Source organism: Barbus barbus (assembly GCF_936440315.1).
Source record: "Barbus barbus genome assembly, chromosome: 37".
NCBI lineage: Eukaryota > Metazoa > Chordata > Actinopteri > Cypriniformes > Cyprinidae > Barbus > Barbus barbus.
The window spans coordinates 19,884,286-19,908,412 of record NC_136715.1 but is presented as its reverse complement, the minus strand read 5'-3'; the positions used below and the strand labels follow the sequence as shown (position 1 = coordinate 19,908,412).

Genomic DNA, 24,127 nt, shown 5'->3' with positions numbered 1-24,127 from the left:
GCCTGTATTTTTTTTTTTTTTTTTTTTTTTAAATTCTGTTTATTGGGTTTTTCCAAGTTAAACACAACATACAAGATACAGAATAATCCAAATATATAATTCCCATATAGACTACCCTATAACATACCCCAGACCTCCATCCCATAGTGCCACAAATAAACCATAAGTAAAATCAAACAAGAAAACAGAGATAATTAGATAGTATCTAGTCATTCTGTCCTGTTATGCCCAAATAAGAAAGGAAACTACCCCAGAATTTGACAAACAAATCCTGCCTTTTTTTCAAACGAAATGAAATTTTTTCCAAAGGTATATAAGATGATACTTCTTTGATCCACATAGAAGAAGAAGGTGGTTTGGAATCTTTCCATCTCAAAGTTATACATTTTATGGCCGCTAAGAGGGCAAGCCTAACAAATCTCAAATTAAGCCCTTGTTGATCGAGTAATGTGATGTCCCCTAAAAGAGTAAGTCTAGGCTCTCTAGGCACATCAGTGCCAGCAACTGTGGCAATTATCTCTAAGACCTCTTTCCAATATACTTCCAAGTCAGGACAAGACCACAGCATATGTAGGAGAGTCCCTCTATCTGCTTTACATCTAGGACAAAGCTCTGAATAGGAGCTTTTAAAGGAGTGCAGTCTAACTGGGGTATAATAAACTCTATGTATCACATTAAACTGAATCAGTTTATGACGAGTGTTAATAGATAGTGTCTGAGCATCCTTACATATTGTTTCCCATTCATCATCAATGAATGAGCACTCCAAGTCTTTTTCCCACTTAGATTTGACATCACAGATATTACCAGCCATCAACTGCAACAACTTGCCATAGAAAAATGAAATAAGACACTTAGGACCTTTTTTCTCAGACAAGATAGCCTCAAGAGGTGAAAAAGGGAGCTTGGATAAACGGCCACCTTGCTGGGTCTGAATGTAATGTCTAACTTGTAGGTATTTAAAAAAAAATTTAGAGGGAAGGTTAAATTTCTGTTGTAGCTTCTCGAAAGACATGAGAGTGTCCTCCTCATAAAGTTTGTCGAAGGTTTGAATGCCTCGATCGTACCACTGTTTGGCTATACCATCTTTAAGAGCAGGGGGTAGAAAAGGATTGTAATAAAAAACAGTGGATCTGAAGAGAGTCTGCTTGCAGTTCATCTTTTTTCTGAGATCTGTAACAATTTTAGAGGTACCAACGATTTGTGGATTAGAGGTCAATTTCTTTAAACAGTTTATAGAAATAAAAGGTATTGCAGCAAGAGTTATACCCTGTACCTGGACCTCTTCTAATTGCTGCCATGCAGGGGGGGAAACAGATTTTGATTGCCAAATCCAGACTATGCGCAGCTGAGCTGCACAATAATATAAATAAAAATCAGGCAGTTTGAGTCCACCATTCTGAAAAGGCATACACAGTGAGCTCAATTTTACCCGCGGAACTTTCCCTTTCCATAAGAACCTAGAAATACTTCTGTGAAGATCTTTAAAGAAAGACTTTGGTAACACAGGAGGGAGCGCCTGAAACAAATATAAAAATTTGGGCAGCACATTCATTTTTATAGAGTTTACCCGGCCAATTAGTGAAATAGGAAGAGATTTCCATCTATCTAAGTCCTTATCTACTCTTTTAAGCAGGGGGGCATAATTTAAGTTATATAATTGGGACAGATCTCTAGGTATTTGTAATCCCAAATACATGAATTTATCTGTATTCCAGAAAAAAGGAAAATTGTTAAGGGACAATTGGGTAGCAGCTGTATTAAGAGGCATAGATACACTCTTATTCACATTAATTTTATAACCAGATATGATTCCGTACTCTTGTAACAACGCTGACAGAGCTGGTATAGAAGAATCTACATTTGTCAGATACAACATAATATCGTCTGCATATAATGAGATTACATGCTCCGATTGAAGGGCTGTAAAACCGCTAATGATGTCATGTGAGCGAATTGCAATAGCTAAAGGCTCGATTGCAAGAGAAAATAAAAGGGGAGACAGTGGACAACCCTGCCTTGTGCCCCGCTCCAAAGAAAACTGAGCCGAAATGTCATTATTGGTCCGAATGACTGCTGTTGGGTGGTTATATAGCATTTTGACCATGTTAAGAAATTTAGGACCAAAATTCATCTTTTGAAGGACTGTAAATAAATAGGGCCACTCAACACGATCGAAAGCCTTTTCGGCATCTAAAGAGATAGCAATAACAGGAAAGTCAACCTGAGAGGCAGAGAAAATTACATTCAAAAGTCTCCGAACATTGTCAAAAAGAGATCGATTTTGAATAAATCCTGTTTGATCCATGTGCACCAACTGTGAGATAACTTTTTCTAATCTTAAAGCAATAATTTTGGCAAAAATCTTATAGTCTGAGTTGAGTAATGAGATCGGCCTATAGGAGCCACATAAATGTGGGTCTTTACCAGGCTTAAGTAAGAGAGTTATTATAGCCTGTTCAAGTGAATTAGGTAAATGCCGAGTCTCTATAGCCCATAGATACATATCATTTAGCGGTTTAATTAGTTTAGGTAAGAAAGCCTTGAAAAAATCCATAGAAAAACCGTCCATACCAGGCGATTTGCCAACAGCTAGGCAAGATATGGCTTCTTGAATTTCGATCTCAGTGAAGTCCCTCTCCAAACAGTCCCTGCATTCCTCGGTAAGTGAGGGTATGTCGATTCTATCTAGAAAAGAGTATATTTTCACCATATCTGCACCCTGGGAGGTGTATAACAGCTTGTAGAACTGCATAAATTCCTGATTAATAAAATTAGGATCTCTGATGACAGTATTATCCATTCGACGAATTGCATTAATAGACCTCATTGCATCTTCTTTTCGTATTTGCCAGGCTAACAATCGACCAATTTTGTCCCCATGCTCATAATATCGTTGTTTGGTTCTGAGGAGGACACACTCTGCTTCTTTAGTGGACAGCATATCATACTCAAGCTGCAATGAGCTTAGTCTCTGAAGAATATTTTCGTCTCCACATAAAGAATAGTCCTGTTCCAATTTTTTAATGTCTTTGGAGAGTACATTCAGTTGACTTTGATATTTTTTCTTTTTCCCAGATGAGTATGCTATGATTATACCCCTCAAATAAGCCTTAAGTGACTCCCAAATCACCCCTGGAGAGGCAGATCCAGCATTAAGAGTCAAGAAATCTTCTATATTGTTGTTTAAAAAGGCTATAAAGTCAAGGTCGTTAAGAAGATAGTTACTAAAGCACCATCTTCTAATATATAATTTAGTAGTGGGGGTATAAATTGTAAGAACTAAAGGGGAATGATCAGACAGAGTTCGTGGAAGGTATTCACATGATTCAACTAAGTGTTCTTGTCTTTTATGTAGAAGAAAAAAGTCAATTCTAGAGAAACTTTTATGGGGCCGAGAATAAAAAGAAAAATCATTTTGCTTACTATGTAAAGCCCTCCAAATATCTATCAGTTCTAATTCAGCCATCATGTGTTTCACAGCTCTTGCTGATGGGGTTAAGACAAAACTCTTATTGGGTGATCTATCTACTGCATCTAAAACCAAATTAAAATCACCTCCAATGATTGTGCAGGGCAAAAGGAGTTTAAAATAAAAATTATGGAAAAATTGAGGGTCGTCTTGGTTGGGGGCATAGACATTTGCTATGGTCACATTCTCAGATGCAATATATCCTTTAAGAATAATATATCTTCCATAATTGTCTTTAACCATGTTTTCAAAAACAAAAGGCACTCTGTGATTAATCAGAATGGCAACCCCTCTTGAATGAGAGCTATATGAAGAAAAAAATATTTGTCCAGACCATTGGCGTAGTAGCTTACAATGATCTTCCTCGGTCAGATGGGTTTCTTGTAAGAGAGCAATGTCAATCTTATTTTTCTTTAAGAACAACAGAATTTTCTTTCGCTTTAAATTGTTATTAATGCCATTAACATTCCAGGACAGATATTTATACTTATCTCTATCAGTTATCTTTCAAATGAAAACGAAACAAGTGGCACCCCTCCCCCCCACCCCATACAACACTTTCCCCATGAACAGATACTATGTCTAACACATTCGCGTAACGTTGCATACAGAACGTGCACAACTTCAAGCGAGGGCATCCCATCCTTAACAGTGGAGTAATTAACGCGGATAACGCCATCTACTGGACATTACAGGTAGTAACTTGCAAACAAATCAACAAAGTAGGTACAGGCATTAAAGCCCTTGTGGGTTGGTAAAGCACTTATGGCTCAACGTCAAAACAATCTTGGACTACTTAACAGACATAACTGTAAATCAACTGAAGACTAAAGCTTCTGTCACTGTCCATTCTGGCAGTCACTCAGAATAATCCATAAATGCAGTCACTGGGTTACTCGTAATGTACCTACAGTCTCATGAACTCGCTGACGACAGAAGTGTCGAATGATGGGCTTTTAGGTAAGCCTCAGCAGCCTCTTTGGAACCAAATGAACGCGCGCCCTCAGGAAGATCCACTCTAAGAGTCGCTGGGTACTGCATACTGTAGGAGACATTATGATCCCGGAGTTGTCTTCTAAGTGATGCAAACGCCTGTTTCTTCTTGTAGAGAGCTGTTGACATATCTCGGAAGATCATGATTTTGGAGTTTCCATATGCAAGGTCTTTTTTTTCCCGTGCAGCATTCAAAATCGTGACTGTATCTCTGAAACGGAGCAGTCTAATTACAATGGCTCGCGGTCTTTCGTGCTCTGACGGCCGGCGCTGAAGTGTACGATGAGCCCGTTCAACTTCAAAGGGCCGCTCCTGATCCATACCGATGATTTTAGGGAGCCATTCTTCCACAAATGACACTGCATCTTTCCCCTCAACCCCTTCAGGAAAACCAACAAGGCGCAAATTGTTACGCCTAGAGCGATTTTCAAGATCATCGACCTTGTCTTTCAGAGTTAGTATTTCGTACTCCGCATGTTTTTTACCCTCCGCAATATCCTCGCGCATATTCACAATGGCTCCTTCAAAACCGTCTTGACGTGATTCCAGTTCGCCCAGTTTAAGTCTCGTCTCCTGAAGGTCGCTGTGTACTTTGTCAACAGAGTCACGAATTTCACACAAACGCCCGTCGATCATTACTTGAAGCTTCGAAAGCCCTTTCTCCAGTTCTGTCTGGAACCATTCAGGCGGCAATATCGGGCTAGTCCCTACAGCTAACGTGGAGTGATCCTCAACAGTTGTTTCCTTCTTGTTCTCAGAGAATTTCTTAGGAGGCATTTTCAAAAGTTGCCCAAAGATACCAGTCCAGTTCAGAAAAAGAAAAATACAAGTAAATCCGCGCCTTACTCAAATTAGAGCTATAGAAAGGATATTGTGTGGGAGCGATGCTTCACGCGTCTCACTCTATGGCGGCCATAACCGGACCAAATAGGCCTGTATTTTAAAGCTATATTGGGTCCCAGACACAAACTTTTGCATAAGGACTGAGGCCGAAGTTGTAGATGAATGTTTTCGTGGTCTCATGGAGAAACATGAGTCTTCCCTTGAGTGACTGTCCATGCCAACTGCAGAGGAAAGCTGATTTACTCATTATGTGAACTTTTTCACTCAACGTTAGGATATTTATTATCTTGAATCTTTTTAATAATAAATAACTTGATGCTTTTGATTTTTTGCCACTGAGAAATAACGGGACATTTGCAGGAAATCTTAAGGCAAGACACCACAAGTGAATGGAGCAAAACATATTTATATAACTAATAGATCACCATACTTCTCCAGCTGATTAATCACAGTACATTAGTAGTAATAATAATACAAATCATTTTGTATAACAAGTTAATTATGTAAATGAAGCATTATATAATGAAATGATGCACTAATTTGCTTACATTTCCAGAACAGAAATCCGAACATTGATTCAAAGTTCTTCAATTGTTTTTAGAAATAAAAAGTATAAATATAAATAAGGCGATTACAGACTATAAAGCTTAGTGTATGTAAGTGATACTAAAGTGAACGTTTCTGGCTCAGTGTTTAAAACAGCCTTTAAAAATATCTTTTGTAGTTGAAATCTACAGACACAAAAAGATAAAGTGTAATAAATAAACACTCAAATCTGTATTTTGCATGTTTTCTTTCCACTAATCTAAAAAAAAAAGACATATGAAAGCAAAATGTAAAAAAAAAAACTATGGTTTTGCTTGTAGTGTCTTGCCTTAACAGGTTAGCGATAAGATTGTGATTGTTAACAACCTCAGGATAATGTTGATTTCTTTTTAATGTAGCAAGACTCCAAACTACAGTCACTAACTAGCTGTTTATAATCTTGATTTGAACAAATACGGGAAAAAATGTAATCTAAAAGCCACATTAGGCTCATTAGACGACCGTATGGAGAATCCCTTTACAAGCGTCTTTGTACTGAAATACCTTTATACCTCTTGACACGGTAGCACTATGTAGACATAATGATCATATCGAAAGAAACAGGGTTGATATTTGAACTGATTTATGAATAAACTCGAATGATGACAAATCTAAACTCCCCTAAACTGGACACTTGTGAGTGAATCAGTGTTTTACAGTGCTTTACTCTGCTGTGCCCATGTTAGAGATTGCCTCCACTGGGTGCTATCAAGAGCTGATCCCACATCGTTCCCACTTTTATTGCATGGTGGATTTAAACAGGAAGTTCTGGTCTGGATCAGCACAAACAACCCTTACTCTGAGCCAGACGCGTGTCCACCTCACATAAAGGGCTGTGGCTAACTGATCCTTAAGATCCTGTTCTCATATTGTCACCAGCTTCAGAGATCTTTGCCTCAATATATTCCATAAATATGAACCACAGTCAGAAATATGAAATTGCATAGGAGGAGGAGTGTGAAATTTTTATTCATCATTTCATTAAAATTGGTTCTTCTAATGGTTGGAAATTGTGAGATTAATCACAATTATTGTTTGGGTAGTGCATATGGAATCATTTTGCTTTATATATAAAGAATAGTTTATTTATTGGGGTTTGACTACCTCTTTTTCTGACCACAGATGGGGATGTGTTTGGGAAACCCGTTTGAAAATGATTCTTTTCATACGCAGTAGCCCAGAAATGAGACACTTCATCTTTCGTTTGTTAAGAAGATGGGACCGTGACACATAATTATTTTATAATATATAAAAATATTCCCTACTTAAGAGTAGTCAGCAGTGCTGAAGAGAGTCTGTAGCCAGACTGATGCTAAAAGTGCCACTTCATCCAGTAGCCTCGGCCACACTCGTTCTCGGAGATCAGAAAAGCCTGTGTAGAGCCTTAAAGCACATCCCTTTAGCTTCAGTGCCATTACAGCAGTGACTGTGAAACATACATCGTGTCTGATATTAAAAGAACTATGTCTACTTCTCTGTAATAATGTGTAGTAAATGTATATGTGTCCTCTGTATGTTAGTATTTCTGACATTGTTAAAGATTTGCTCAGTTTGTTTACAGGTCGAGGTGACATACGTTTCAGATAAAGTTGGTTTATTACAGTGTGTTTCTGTTCTCTACTGTCAGAGCCAAACATTCAGATTGTTCTGAATTGCCAATAAAAATAATTAAATAATATGGGGTTTCATAAATGAATCATTCATAAAGACGAATGTGGTTTTGGCTATGCTCATGCTAACCACGTCTCTCCAGTTATTACAGGCCTCTTTGGTGGTAAGTGGTACAATAATGAAAGCGTTTGATTGGCTAAAAAAAAATGTTGTATGTGCCCCATGAGTAGGCCTAGATATTTTTGATCCATTTTTCTAGAAAATAAAAAATGTTGGTCATTTTAAATACATATCATTTGGACGTGTAACGCTGATTAAATTATCGTTATTTTGCGTTAATATTAATTTAAACACTAGATGTAGGATTCTCCTATGCACTCATGCAACTTTCTTGCATTGTTTTTACTGAATAATTTACTTAGTTGCAGTATAATAATATTTTTTATTAGCCTACATATAATAAATATATGCAATATAATAGTAAATAATACAAATTTGAGAATATATGCTTTTTCAGGCAACTTAGGAGGAAAACAGTTAGCACAGTTTTTGTCTAGCTAGCCTACAACTATGATCAAAAATTGCATTAAAATTTTTTTTTTTAATGATTTTACAGTAATGACAATAATTACTATACTGCATGTATTCCATGGTGATTTGTTATAAGAAACATTGGTTACATATCAGTGTGGCGAGAAGGACACTGACCTGCACCTTTAATGTAAACAAATCCCTGTATCAGCTGCTCATTTTCTGCGACCATTTTAATTGATTAATTATGGAAAGACCGAAGCCACGCTCCTAAATAATGAATGGTGCTGGTTTTAAAGCGTCTTGAATATTTTACGACCTGTGGGTGGGACTGCATTGTTAGCGTTAGTTCTCCGAGCCGTCAATCAAACCTTTAGCCCCGCCCCCTCTTTGCGTCACACGTCTTTCAAAGTGACGTCAAAGTGTCTGCAGGTGTTGGAAGAGGCGCAGTATTGGCGTAAGTCACGCTTAAAACGGCTTTTACGGTAAGTCAACAGCAGTAATACGCGTTTTAAATATTTGACGCTAAATAATTTGTAATCCTTAGCGCATGTGGGTGTTTTCCGCTGGGAAAGTGGCGAAAAATGAGCGGAATATTAGAAGAATAACCTTCATTTGACATGGACATGCATCCTATGCTTCTATCTATAACGTTACTCCCCATTCATAAGATTGTTTGCGTCTTCGATTGTTTTATGTCTAAATGAGAATAAATAATCGCTGTGCTCTTTAGCATCGTCTGAGAAGATGGTGAATCAGGTGAAATTATCCTCTGCAGCAGCGTTGCATGGACATGTGCTGTTTGCTATTATGTAAGGATGCTCTGGTCTTTTCCTGGTTATAATTTTACTTGAATTTTATATATAATATGCTACCAATACCATTCATAATACTGCACATGCGTTTTGTTGCGCTAGTCTATGATATTTTCCACCATCATTCAGCAAAACTGCTGTTATTAGCCATTATGTCCTGGATGCTTTTCCTCTCGTTTGCTTCTGTATATATTAGTTGCTTCGTTTATAAACGTTTTAAACCTGCCTAAACTGGCTTGATGGTCTTCCAAGCTGATCTTTTAGCTGATTTCAAAGTGGTTTTGGTCACTTTCCAGCTTGGCCAGGCTGTGAGACCAGCTAGACCTGCTTAAACCAGCAAACCATCTTAGACTGGTTTAAGGCGTTTTCTTTGATACGGGTTTTCTGACTGGTATTTTGAAGCCAATCTGCTTGACGGTTCTTGGACCACACAGTGTCCAGTGCTGTAGGTCTTGATTACCAGGACTTTTGCATTATTGAGGATTTGCGTCTAAAGGAAGAGAAAGGCCCTCGCTGGAGCAGAGTGTAATTGCTGCTGAAACCGGCTATTTTACAACGATATTTAGCCATAAAGATGTGCTCCGTCCCCCTCCCCAAGGCGGTCCGGCAGTCTGTTTTTGTTAGGCTGAAAGAGCAGCTGGTCTAAAAGTTAGCCTCTATTTTTAGTCTGCTGGAGCCCTCCGTTATCAGGAGAGATGCTGACTTTAGGATGCTTTGGTGCTCTGCGAATCTTTCCGACGCACCAGACGCGGCGTGCTGAATCACAGATTCAGAGGAGAAGCCTTTTTGTTGAATTTGTGCAGCGTCTGGTGGAAGTTGCTTCGATTGTGATGAGCAGACATAGAACCAGGCCATGGTTGAAGTTAATTAAACTCGTCAAAATCTCTAATACAAATTAGAACAGGAATATTCAGTTTTCTCTTCGAACATCTATGAGTTCTTTCTATCTAAAGATCATGTTGCCCTTAACCCAGAATTTGATGCCAATCTCCAGTCCCAATGAGCCTTTTGCTAGAATCCAAATGTCTGTGTTCAGGTTGTGTTCTGGTTGCTTTATTGGATGTGTGTAGTATATGTGGCCTCCAGTTATACTGGGGAATCTTTTTATAAAAATATTAAAATTGTGGATCACTTCAGTTTTATTGTAATTGCATGGAAATGAGCAACCTGCACATTCTTCAGAATTGTTCCTTTGTTTTTCGTAACATTAAGTGGTCCGTCTTAATTATGACTGAAGGCATGCTAAAGTCATACTGACTTTACAATTGTTACACTCTAGAAATATAAGGTCAAGCACATTGCATTATGGGACACAATATCGAACAGTCTGTTCTGTTGTGTACTGTGCACAGTATGCATGCTATATAATGTAAAAATAGCAAGCATATGGTAGACTCCGTATGGAAGTGTGAATACAGACTCTGTGATAGAAGTGTGTCATGCTGTGATAAACAGGACTGTTTAAGGTGAAATGTCAGCTTTGAATCCCTCTTTCTCTTTTATATTTGTGTTTGAGTTAGAGGCTACTGTATGTTGTGAATGGAATGGTAGTATTTTTTTTTTTTGCTAAGTACTAAGTGTATGTATACTGTATATTTTGTTTCAAAAACAGATTTCAAAGTATTATAGGTATTTTATGATATATTATAATGTAGTGTATGTATACTTGGATTATAAAAATAATAATTTATTATTATTTTAAGTAATACACGCATGCATATATTTAAGAAAAATAAGTTATGTTCATATATTAAATGTTTATGTATTATCAAAATTATATGAATAAATATATACATGGAAATATTTTCACAATATATATATACTGTATGTGTATTTATAGATGCATGATAAATGCACACCTCATGTAAACAACTCTTATTTTGAGTGCGATTAATCATTTGACAGCACTAATAAATATACGTTTTTGCTGTATTTCTGATTAAAATAAATGCAGATTTTGTAAACATAAAACAATTCAAACATGAAAAAAAGGTACCGACCTCAGTTTGAACAGTAGTATTTGTGTTTGGCGGTCTGATAGAATAATGAATCAAAATTGAAGGCATAAAATTGTATCTAATATTATGTGGTTAATGACACTGAAAATGAAAAGTCAAGTTGAGTGCATTGTATTATGGGATACAGTAAGATACACATTATGTTTCTATTGAGAGCTGCACAGTTGGTAAATATAGAAGGTCATACAAGTATTTATGTGCATTCAAAAATATCCATGCTTATGTGTTATGGATACTGCAGAAATGGTATAATAGCATGCTGTTCCTCCATATATGTTCCAGCATGTGTACTATGATTTCTGTCTGATTTGACATTTTACTTCCTCTGTTAGAATGAGCTTAATTTAAGGTTTGGACTGGCCAGTTAGTCCACATATGGAGTACAATCTTTCTGAGACGGCCTGATAAGAACCAAGCATCTGCCCTTGTCAGTGTGAAATGCTTGCACAGTATTTCAGCTCTTTCAGCTAAATGTGTCTGTCAGACATCCGATTATTGCTTTTCACTTGATCCCAATCTGGTTTTCCATGCTCTGTTGAGTCATTGCAGTACGTACAGCGTGGAAGCTCATGTTACATTTGTCCTCCAGATCTCTTTAACTGTCTTTATCTCTTTCTTCCCTGCTCACCTTCAATATCCGACCTGGTACTTGTCTTACAGAAAAGAGTAATGAGTAATCAAAGTTACCCTTGGAGGAATAGTTAACCCATAAATGAAAAATTGCTGCGCATGCACTCGCCAAGCCATCCAAGATGTAGATAATTACATCAGATTTGGAGAGATTTAGCATTACATCCCATTTGCTCACCAATGGATCCTCTGCAGTGAATGGGTGCCGTCAGAATGAGAGTCCAAACAGCTGATAAAAACATCACAAGTAATCCACACCGCCTCCAGACCGTCAATTAACATCTTGAGAAGTGAAAAGCTGCATGTTTGGAAGAAACGAATCCATTATTATGATGTTTTTAACTTTAAAGTGTTGCTTCTGGCTAAAATACAAGCCCTCTATCTTCCTCCAGTGAAAAAGTCATCTGAATCAGGAGAGAAACATGCAAAGATCAAGCAACGTTTACAAGTGAAAGCAGTCCAAATCAGCTCTAAACAAATGTGTGGGTAGATTTTGATGCGAGACGAAAACAGAGGATGGGCTTTTCACTGGAGAAAACATTATTATGGACTCCTTTTGGCTGGAAGTGACTTTTTGAAGTTAAAAACATCTCAATGGATTTGTTTCTTACAAACACCGCTTTCGGCTTCACAAGACATTAATTGATTAACTGGAGTGGTGTGGATTATTGTGATGTTTTTATCATCTGTTTGGCTTTATCATCTTATTCTGACGGCACCCATTCACTGCAGAGGATCCATTAGTCAGCAAGTTACGTAATGCTAAATTTCTTCAACTGATCTGTTCTGTTAAAGAAACAAACTCATCTACATCTTGGATGGCCTGAGGGTGAGTGCGTTTTCTGCAAGTTTTCATTTTGGGGTTCATTTTTGTTTTTCTCATTATGATATTAATAGTGATTTGATGTATTTTAAACGATTACAGCCGTGAAGTTATACAATCACTGATTATAATCATCATTACAGCAGCTCGTGTGAACTTCAGATGGGCAGTAGAATGAGTCACTTGTCACGTTCTGATGGAGGTGTTAAAAAGACAGTGTTTTGTATTCAGAAGGTCCCTTGCCAAATTTTGATCTGACACCAAAAGAAAATGTCAGATTAATGCCATGTCCTGGCAGTCGCTCAGACGTTTCATTTTGTTCCGAGTTTCTTGCCTGACTGATTTTCAGTAGATGGTGACTCAACCGCTGCTTTTTGGTCACAGGTCTCAAGGGATGAGTGACGGATAGTGAAATGGATGAAGATTCACTCAGCCAAAGTCAATCCAAATAAACAGTCTTTTTGAAGTATAGAGCTTTTGCTTGGTATGCCATCTTCAGCAAGCTCCTAAATGTAGCCTAAGCATCACAGTGGCTGTGTTCCAAATCCTAGTTACCTGCCTTGCTGCCTGCTTACTAGATAAGTCGAAAAAAATCTCTATAGTAGTGTGGCAACCCTGGCATGAACTACAGTACAGTCAAAAAAACCTGTCTTAATGGCACTATTTTTTTTAATTAAATTAGATTGCGTTAAACCGTTATGTCATTAACTTTGACAGCCTTCTATTGAGACGTGAAGTCTGACGCTTTTTTGACCCCTTTAGATTGACAGGATGGCCAGTGGTGCAGATAATTAGCTTTTATCAAAATAAGACGTTATTAAGCAAACATGTGCAAACATTCTCTTTTTTTCTGCATCCTCCAGATGGCTTCAGCTACAGATAACCGTTATGGACAAAAGGAGTCTTCCGACCAGAACTTTGATTACATGTTCAAAATCCTGATCATCGGGAACAGCAGCGTTGGAAAGACTAGCTTTCTGTTTCGTTATGCAGACGACTCCTTCACGCCGGCATTTGTGAGCACGGTGGGCATCGACTTCAAGGTGAAGACCATCTACAGGAACGACAAGAGGATAAAGCTGCAGATCTGGGTGAGGTCATGGAACACATCTGTGCCAGTTTAAGGGCTTGTTGGGGTCATTGTTTAATGAAGACAAGAAGAGGTAAAAGGTGTTTTTCATTTTTTGGATAAAAATCATAGCAGCTTATTGCATTCTAGCTATTTTCTTACTGGAAGGTCCAGAGTAGTTGATTCGTTGAGAGTGATTACATTGGTGTTTAAGTAAAGTCACTGGCATTGATTATTGTCTCATTTCAGACTTATAAATCTAATTGAAATCTCAGAAACAGAGCTTTGGCTTAATGGACAGGCACCATTGTGACCTGCTGAGTTTAACGTAAAATTGCAGAAAATAATTCCAATTTTGATAGAAATGCCATAAACCTAAATATTTTAAATCAACTAATGGACCAAATCTACCAATTAAGCCATTATGGTTTAATGCGGAAATGTTGTGGTCACTCAAAAAAAAAAAAAAGGCCTAAATTTAAGATTTGTTATTTGAATTGGATATAAAATGTCCATCCATTTAGATTCCAAAGGTCTAACATAATTAAACCAATAATAAAAAAAATATATATAAAATAATAATGAAACGGGTAACATTTCTGTAATATTACTAATATACTGAATGTGTTTGAAACAAACAGTAACCAGGTGTATATATTTGTCAGCAATCAATCCAAATTGTTTCAATCTCATACACTTTATAATTGAATATTGTTTGTTTTATATTTAGCCATATTTTAACCAAAATTTGTAGTTTTCACAATGAACATATTTATGCAGATTCTCAGCTATTTGAATGAATGCATTAAAAATCACTTTGATAAAATCAAATAGTCATAAAATTTCCTATGAATTTCAGTTTATTATTTTGTGAACTTTACTTACTTTTAGTCATTTAGCAGACACTTTTATCCAAAGCGACTTACAAATAAGAAAAAGTAACTAAAACTAAAAGTTAACACTCTGTAAATACTCTATACGCACCCATTTAAGAAAGTACAGAAATTAAATAAAATTGACATGCATACAACAACAACCTTTCAATAGTAAACATATAAAGGAAACAAATAAATAAAATTAAAATAAAAAGCGATACTTATATTAACTGTGTGTTTAATTTGAATAATTGGACATTTTATATGCAATTTAAATGCGTGCAATTTAAATTCAGACCTAAATATTTTTTTGAGTGTACAGCGATACGAAGAGAGAGAGAGATGGTCAGTAACCAATAGGGCTGGGGAGGTTTTGCTGATGCACTAGATGAGTAACCAATCAGAATCATTTGTGATGTATCAGGACCCCTCCCCCAGTGCCTCAAATTTCCCTCTGGTGGAAGACAACCCTCCCCCACCCCACAGACCAAAGCAGACACACACACACACACACACACACTCACTCACTCCCACCATCTTTACCATAAAAAAAATACTGTTGTGCATCATGCAGTGAAGGTACAAAAGACATGAACATTTGGCTATATTCAGAACTGAATACTTGCTTGGCATTTACTGAAAACTGCAGAAAATGTACTATGCATTCCCTACTATATTTTTAAAAATAGTATTAAATGTGTCAGACAGTACTATGCTACATTGTCACATGACCTCAAGTGTGATTCATAGAGTGGCGTCCAGTTGTCATCTCTTGAAAATGTAATTTAAATGCATTTTGTAAAGCCTGACATTGTAAATAATAAGAATTGTTTTTTTTGTTTGTTTTTTTTGTTTGTTTTTTTGTTTTTTATTGAAACTGGTCATTGAGCCTTTAGATAAAATACATTTACAAAATCTAAAATTACAAATGTGTGTTTTGTTCACTATCATATTTGATACAGGTCTTTATGGCTTAAACAGTATGATACAGGAGAATATGGAGCTCATACTCGAGGAGCAAAAACACTTTAGAGTTTTTATAAAATTTGGTGCAGTTTCTGAAATGTATATGACAAAAGAAAGATGAAATACTGATAGCTTGAAATGTAACTCAATAAGATCTTTATATATAGTATAACTTACATAAAATGCATATAAATCTTAGTTGTCTGTTTCCTATGTCTTAGTAAGGTTAATATTTAAATGCTTAGTTTTAATGATAAAAGCTAGTTTCGAAACATGACATAATACAATGCAATAAAATTGATTTATCACTTATCAAAAGCTTTATGATCATATTTGATACTCACGTTTTGAGTGTTTTTTTCTAATAAAGTAAGTAAAGTTGCTTCAGTCTGCTGAAAGTGTTCATCCTGAAATATTACTAACAATATAAAATATTCTATTTAGTTAATAAAAATCATTTAAAGATTTCAAAAGACACGCGTATCTAAGTTTTTAGACACTAAAAGGCCTTTTACTTGCTGAAGTATCAGTCAGACGACAGAAGGCATGTAATAGTAGGTTTTTCATCAAAGTTTTGATCATGTTAATGATTAGAGGCCTTTTGTTTCAAATATGTTGGAGTACACTTTATAGGGTTAATCCAGTTTTGTGCAAAAATGTCTCACTCTGACCAAGTGGTGTCCCAAGAGATGTTAGGAATTGCGGTTTCTATTGCTTACAGTTCATTTGTCACACTAGAAATGGAAAGTCTAGTCAAGCGCAGTATACCATGCAGTGTGCTCTTTTGTAGTCTGCATAGTACATGATTTTTTTCTTAGCATGGGTGCAAAATTAAATTTGAACATAACGGTGATTGTTTCACACATACTCCGTACAGTACAGAAAACAGAAACTCTACGTATACTTGTGAAAAGATGCTTATGTATTACTGTGATATCAGAGTCAAGAGCCAGACAGGGTTTGCAGTCTCACAGATCTTGTGGTATATTAACAGAATCACCAGTGCTGCTCAGGAGACACCATTTTGCCCTCGTGAAGTCTTTATAGGAATTATAGGTTACGTTTGTGAGGAATTCGTCTGTTGATTTGTTATAGTACTAGGCGGATACATGATGTATCAATTCTTCTCTATAGACAAACTCATAGTTCTGTCATACTAATGTTTCTCTCAGAAAGCCTTTTGTGGTTGAATCAGCTGGAGTTGCTTATATGACGTAAATATAACCAAGTAGTGAAAAACAGCAAAAAGAGCAAAAAAATAAAAACTTCAAAAAATATACCAAAGTTCAGCAAGACGAGGAGCTTGCACATAATGTAATACTTTATCAGAATGATCAGAATAAGCTTTATTGGCCAAGTATGTTTACACATTGTTGTAGTGACAGAAGCTCCACAGTGCAACAGAAAGACAGACAACAGGACAGGACACAGATATTAAAAGAATAATATATACAAATATCCAAATAGGCAATGTACAAAACAGCAAAAACACAATATATAATATAGACAATTGTGTGCAAATTTGAAATGAAAAAAAAAAATAATAAGTGTGGTGAATAAATGTATAATAGAGTTGTGTGTTCCGTGTTTATTGTCAAGTGTTCATGAGATGGATTGCCTGAGGGAAGAAGCTGTTCCTGTGTCTGGTCGTTCTGGTGCTCAGAGCTCTGTAGCGTCGACCAGATGGTAACAGTTCAAAGAGGGAGTGTGCTGGATGTGAGGGGTCCAGAGTGATTTTACCAGCCCTTTTGCTCACTCTGGATAAGTGCAGTTCTTGGAGAGTGGGGAGGGTTGTACCAATGATTCGCTCAGCAGTCTGGACAACCCTACATAGTCTTCTGAGGTCAGATTTGGTAGCTGAGCTGAACCAGACAGTTATTGAAGTGTTTCAGCAGCTCCTGTGGCAGATTGAACTTCCTCAGCTGGCGAAGGAAGTACAACCTCTGCTGGGCCTTTTTCACAATAGAGTCAATGTGATTGTCCCACTTCAGGTCCTGAGAAATTGTGGTGCCCAGGAATCTGAATGACTCCACTGCAGTCACAGTGCTGTTCATGATGGTGAGTGGGGGGAGAGCAGGGGGGTTTCTCCTGAAGTCCACGATCATCTCCACAGTTTTGAGCGTGTAAAGCTCCAGGTTGTGAAGACTGCACCATACAGCCAGCTCCTTAACCTTCTGTCTGTAAGCAGACTCGTCATCGTCCTGAATGAGGCCAATCAGTGTGGTGTCGTCTGCAAACTTCAGGAGCTTAACAGAGGGGTCTGCAGTCATTCGTGTAGAGGGAGAAGAGCAGTGGGGAGAGTACGCAGCCCTGAGGAGCTCCAGTGCTGATGGTGCGGGTGCTGGATGTGAATTTACCAAGCTTTACTAACTGCTGCCTGTCTGTCAGGAAGCTGGTGATCCACTGACAGACGGAGGTGGGGACGGAGAGCTGTGTCAGTTTATTCTGAAGGGTGTCCGTTATGATGGTGTTATGATGATGATGATGGTGAGCTGAAGTCCACAAACAGGATCCTCACATAAGTCCCTGGTCTGTCCAGATGCTGCAGGATAAAGTGCAGTCCCATGTTGACTGCATCATCCACAGACCTCTGTAGGCAAACTGCAGGGGGTCGAGTAAGTGTCCAGTGTTGTCCTTCAGATAAGCCAAAACCAGTCTTTCAAATTATTTCATGGCTACAGACGTTAGAGCCACAGGTCTGTAGTCATTAAGTCCAGTAATTTTGGGTTTCTTTGGGATGGGGATGATGGTGGAGCGTTTGAAGCATGAGGGCTTTTTGGGCTTTTTAATTAGCCCAAAAAAGTGCAAAGTGCTCATAGTGCAAACTAAGGTTTTTTTTTTTCTGTGTTCTTGCAGGATACGTGAAACAAAGATTATTGAATTTCTTCCTCCTTTTTCAAAAAGCTGTAGTTTGTTGTCATTCCCTAGACATGCTTGTTTAGCCTCCTGCATAAGTTGGGCCTGTAATGACTGAATGGAGTGTGTTCATAATTATAATTAACAGGCTCATTTCTCTGGTGCAGAGATCAGTTCCTTGCATAGCAGATGCTTATTGTTATACTTGTTCTCAAGTTTCTTGATAGGAGGAGCTACATGTAAAAACCGAAACCACGTATAAATCCTGTTTTCCTGGTTATGTGAAAAAACAAGTAATTGAAGGAATATTCTAGGGTTTAGTACAACTTGTACGATCGACAATATGCTGTTGTTTACTACAAAATTTCAGTTTTTCCCTCAGTTTGTAATTGATTTTTTTTAATCTGTTTAATTGATTGTGGGTTTGTTTTTAGGTTTCTATGTTTAAGTCACTGATGCTTGCCAAGGCTGCATTTATTTGATCAAAATAACAACTTTAAAGGACCATCTATTTAATGCATATTGTTGAATATCATTTATTCCTGTGATGCAAAGCTGAATTTTCAGTCTTCTACTGGAGTACACCATGATCCTTCAGAAATCATTCTAATATGCTGATTTGCCGCTCATGAAACATTTATTATCAACAACATTGAAAACAAATGTGCTGTTTAATATCATTATGGAAACTGTGATACTCTACCATTCAAAGGTTTGAAGTAAAAAAAAAAGAAATTAATACTTTTATTCAGCAAAGCTGCATTAAATTGATGAAACGTGATAGTAAAACAATTTACAAAATATTGTTTCAAATAAAAGTTGCTCTTTTTCAGCATTGATAATAAGAAATATTTTAAATAATTGAACACCAATAATAAATGGTGATAAATGAGTATCAAATCAGCATATTAGAATAATTTCTGAAGGATCATGTGACACTAAAGACTGCAGTAATGATGCTGAAAATTCAGATTTGCATCACAGAAATAAATTACATTCTAAAATATATTAGACTGACGGTTCTTTAAAGTAGTTTTTACAAATTTTTGATCAAATAAATGCAGCCTTTGTGAGACTTCACAAAGAGACTTCTTTCAAAAACATTTTAAAAAATCTTAATATACTATAAATTATAATAGCATATTCTTATCTTACTATAATGGCTTGACTGATGCTAACAATCAAAAACATTCTGCTTTTGTAAAACATTGGTCTTGCATTTGTTCCTATTTCATCTTGTGCATTACTGGTTTGTTCCTTCACAGGACACAGCGGGACAGGAACGCTACAGAACCATCACCACCGCCTACTACCGCGGAGCCATGGGCTTCATTCTCATGTACGACATCACCAACGAGGAGTCTTTTGCTGCAGTACAGGACTGGTGAGTGAACTAAACACGCAAAACCTCTGTGTGGATGAGTGGCGTAGTTCGACTACTACACAAACTCAAAACATGTGACACTTGCTGTGTTTTCAGCATCTGCTGTTTCAATATGTGAGAAATAAACACATGAACTTCATCTCCAGAGCTGCTCTAAGACTCACTTCAGTAGCTTAGAAAAATGAGTAGAAAAACTATTGTCAAACACACACTGGATCTCAAAGTTCTTCACAACAAACTTGCCAAAATAAACGTTTGGTGAAAAAATTATCACAAATTTATTACTATTGTATACTAAAATGTACTTCTAAAAGTTATATAGTATTATTTTAAAGGGGTTATTATCAAACAAGCTGTACATTTTTTTTTTTTCCATCCATGTTTTCGTTTGCAGCATTGTATTTGACAAAATAAAAATGCAATGTTTTGTTATAAACTGTTCATTTTATTACATTTTAACTTGTTAACAATGTAATTCATTTAATGAGACATATTCATATTACATAAAAAGACAAGAAAAATTAAATGGAACACAGAATTTAGAAAAAAATAAGAAAAGAAATGGGGCTTCTAAATTAAAAGGTACTATTCTGTGCTACTCTGAGTTTAATTGTCAAGTCAAATCACCTTTATTTATATAGCGCTTTATACAATACAGATTGTCAAAGCAACTTTACAAATTACAAATAGTGTCTGTGTAAACAAGCTCACACTATTGCCAGAAAATTGGTGAAATGAAGTGTCCCCAACTATGCATTATGCATGTTAGTTTTGTGAATTGGTATGTTTCGTCACACTGTGAAGAAATATAGGGCTGGGTATCATCAGCATAACAGTGAAAGGGAACACCATGTTTCCTGATGATATCTCCCAAGGGTAACATGTAAAGCATGAAAAGCAACGGTCCTAGTGCTGTGCCTTGTGGTACCCCATACTGCACTTGTAATCGATATGATACCTCTTCTTTCACTGCTATGAATTAATGATGGTCAGATAAGTATTATTTGAACCATGCCAAAGCAATTCCACTAATGCCAATTTTATAGTCTATTCAAAAGAATGTTGTGGTCTATAGTCAAATGCAACGCTAAGATTCAGTAACACTTAACAGAGAGATACTGTGGAAGACCTGTGGAAAGCATTTTCTTTCCAATTAATGGTAAATGAGTATAGATATCGCTTGATATGGAAGAAAAACATTGTGATGATAAAGCTCAGCCCTAGAGGAAAGTTTAACAAGCAAACATTTAATCAAATCTGACTGTCTCTGGCAGGTCCACACAGATTAAGACGTACTCATGGGATAATGCCCAGGTGCTGCTAGTGGGCAATAAGTGTGACATGGAGGATGAGAGGGTGGTGGCCTCTGAGAGGGGACGACAGCTCTCCGAGCATCTCGGTAAGTCATGTTTGCCGGTTGGCACAATATATTTGGATATTCACAGCTATAGTTTCAAATATACTTTCAGATATGAATCTCATATTTAAGGAAATATCCATTTTGTGTTAGATACCATGTTTTCCAAAATATATGTTTTTCATCATCTGAAAAGTGCTGGAACTTCTTCTTACACAGTATGGAAAATTTTGGAGTTTGACTTTCTATAGTCATTTCTATAGGACCGGATAAGTATGGAAAGAAGAAAACGAGTATGGAAGACTATTGGCCCTATTCATTTTCTAAACTGTGAAATTGCTTATATGGTGAATTTATTTTTAGAATTTCTCAGTGTTTTGCATACCGTTTGGAGCTTGCAGTCAATGAAGCCAAATGTTTAGTGATAGTTCAACATGACTGAACGAATAACAACGCATATTATCATAACACAAATCTGTCTTTATCATAAGCAATTCTCTTCGCTAAAGCACAGCCATTTAAATCAGACTGTACGGTGCTGTTTGGTGATCATGCTACAACAAACCACGATTACCGTATCAAAGCGCTATGTCAGAGGTAAATATATTCAGGTTCCATAGTGTTTTAGGTTTCTTCTCATCATGAAATCGCTTTTAGAAAATCAGTGCATATGGTTATCATGTGAGATTGAACACACACTCTTGTTCTGTTATTTATTTTTAAAAAGACCCTCTTACACTAGTGTTCTCCATTTTTATTTTTATTCCATCTATTTATTTTTAATTATAATAAAAAAATAATAACTTGATCCTCTATCATTACCTATTTATTTTCTATCTACGTTTTATTCTTTTTTTTTTTTTTTTTTTTTTTTTTTTTTTTTTTTTTTTTTTTATTAAACCTTGCTACGTGTACTGCGTAAGACTAACTTGTCACAACAAATATTTTGTTGTTCTTTTGTTGATTTATTTGTTTCTATTGTCCTCATTTGTAAGTTGGTTTGGATAAAAGCGTATGTTAAATGATTAAATGTAAATGACATCATAGCATGTGACATGCATGTTAAAAGGTGGATAAAAGATTTGAAATATGGTGTGAAAATTTTACAAAGAAGTTTGGGTCTGGAAAAGTATGGACTTTTTTTAAATGATAAAATGTGTGAACGTTCTGCTATTGTAGGCAGCTCACGGAGTTTTAGAACAAGGCCTTGGTCTTGACTTGGTTTCTTCTTTTATCCACAGGTTTTGAGTATTTTGAAGCCAGTGCCAAGGACAACATTAACGTTAAGCAAACCTTCGAGCGGCTGGTAGACATAATCTGCGAGAAGATGTCAGAGAGCCTGGATGCCGCCGATCCTGCAGTGACGGGAGCCAAACAGGGGCCGCAGCTCACAGAGCAGCCCACCGCTCCGCACCAGGACTGCGCCTGCTGAAAATCCCACGGCTCTATCTGCACTGCCTTGCACCAACACACAAAAAACACATCTGTTCCACATCTGTATAAGAATTGAACACCAAGAACATTTGAAAAAATGTTTAACCAAACAGTTGCTGGTCTTCGTTTACTCCTATAGTATGGAAAAAACAACTGTTTGGTGACCAACATTCTTTAAAATAACTTGTGTTCAGAAGACAAAAGAAACTCATATGGGTTTGGAACAACTTAAAGGAGCATAAATGACAGAATTTTCATTTATAGGTGAACTATCCCTTGAAGGGTTTGATTAGGCCTGAAATTATGATTAAGCCCATATTATGTGTTAAAAACTTTATAATTAGGCCTAAATTGAAATTTTAGGAGTGTGTATTATTAGGCCTTAGTTTGGCATAGCACACAGAATCGGTTATCCGTAACAAGTTTTCAATGCCTTCATTTTACTTCATATTTTAATATTTTCTTCTTCTACTCTTACATATCCTTAAATTATGAACAAATATAAAAAAGCAAAATGGACAGAGATTTCTGTATATTTATTCCAAAAAGTGTACATCATAAATACAGTTCAGTATTTAAATACAGTTAGAAATATATATCTAAAACATTTTTATTTTTTTCTGACAAATATAAAGAAAGTTAGAGAAGTCAATGCTGTTTTCATGGTAATTCTTTGCAGTGCTCGTCACCAACCTTTCTTGCTTATTTGTATCTGTGACATTGTATCTTGTTCACTGCCTTGCCTCATGTAATTTCAGTCCTGGGACTGAAAGCCAGATATCATACACAAACATTCCTTAATGTAAATTTGCATGAAAGGAAATGAAGCCATTTAGGCAAATAGTGGTAGGATTCCTTTCTCAATGCTTCGTTAGGTCTAGTCAAGTATATTTCTAGTCAAAATCCGAGTTTGATTTGCGGCCATGCTGTTGCTTACTTCATTATAGCAGCAGAGCCATAAGCTCAACCTACTTACTATCAACAATGCTCTTATACACTCTCAAAAATTAGCAAAGATTACTGAGATTTTGACAGGCATTTCCCATAATGACACTTTGGACTGGCGTGTCCTGTTAAAGATTTTACGTGCAGCTATAATGCAAAAATCAGTTTACAAAAAAAAAAAAAGCCCATAAGTATTAATGTTTACATGTGCAAGAGCCTCCCTGATTATTCCTGCATCTTTCTTTTGCTATTCTGTCTTCCTTTAGTGAAAACTTACTGTACATACATTTTGAGTCTTTGGTTTTGTGTGTGGACTGTGTTGTATCGATTATGGGCTTTAAAAAAATCTAGGTGATATTAAAAATATATATATATATAAAAAGAGGATGTTCTTTACCTGCTGTTGTGTATGCCTGCTTGTTAATGAATGTCACTTTATTACCGAGCAATATTGAAGAAAATACCTTTTCATGTGTTGCAGATTATTTGTCATTCTGTTAACAGAATATTTTCGTAGGATGGAATGGAAATGTGATTGTTTGAGTATGTGGTTTAAATACTAGTCGCAAAGTACTGTTGCAAACCAAAGCAGGCAGATAGACTGACCATAACGTCTACTGTGGAGCAGGTTTGCTGAAATTCAAAAGCCTGACTGTATTTGTGGCAAATGCTGTTCATTATTTCAAACTGAAAGAAAACCAATGTTAATGTAATGACATGTCAGCAGAGCCATTGCTACATCCATGAGGCCTGGGACGAGTTGTTTGTAGCTGGGTCCCCTCTCTTTTTGGCCTAATAAGCAGATGATATACAATAGATGCATATCAGAAATGAGAAGAGTTTGAATCTTTAACATAACAGCTCACCATGTAAGGTATCTGCTCCACGTTCAGATCAGTTTATCATGACTAAGAGTTTGT

The 24,127-nt window shown here is 36.6% G+C and overlaps 1 protein-coding gene across 1 annotated transcript; it reads left to right on the top strand.

Moving 5' to 3' along the window:
• The first annotated feature begins 8,434 nt into the window (after window positions 1-8,434).
• rab3ab (RAB3A, member RAS oncogene family, b) lies at window positions 8,435-23,377 on the top strand. The gene is made up of 5 exons (XM_079396886.1): window positions 8,435-8,520; window positions 13,185-13,412; window positions 19,353-19,471; window positions 20,746-20,870; window positions 22,070-23,377. The coding sequence occupies exons 2-5, from the start codon at window positions 13,185-13,187 to the stop codon at window positions 22,258-22,260; spliced, it is 663 nt and encodes a 220-aa protein (XP_079253012.1). The 5' UTR covers window positions 8,435-8,520; the 3' UTR covers window positions 22,261-23,377.
• Window positions 23,378-24,127: the final 750 nt, after the last annotated feature.

What these genes read in the sequence shown, in the direction of transcription:
- rab3ab (XM_079396886.1), top strand. Translation starts at nt 13,185, where the DNA reads ATGGCTTCAGCTACAGATAACCGTTATGGACAAAAGGAGTCTTCCGAC. An exon ending in TTTGCTGCAGTACAGGACTG is followed by an intron (nt 19,472 to 20,745) that starts GTGAGTGAACTA and finishes TGTCTCTGGCAG; the next exon opens with GTCCACACAGATTAAGACGT. An exon ending in ACAGCTCTCCGAGCATCTCG is followed by an intron (nt 20,871 to 22,069) that starts GTAAGTCATGTT and finishes TTTTATCCACAG; the next exon opens with GTTTTGAGTATTTTGAAGCC.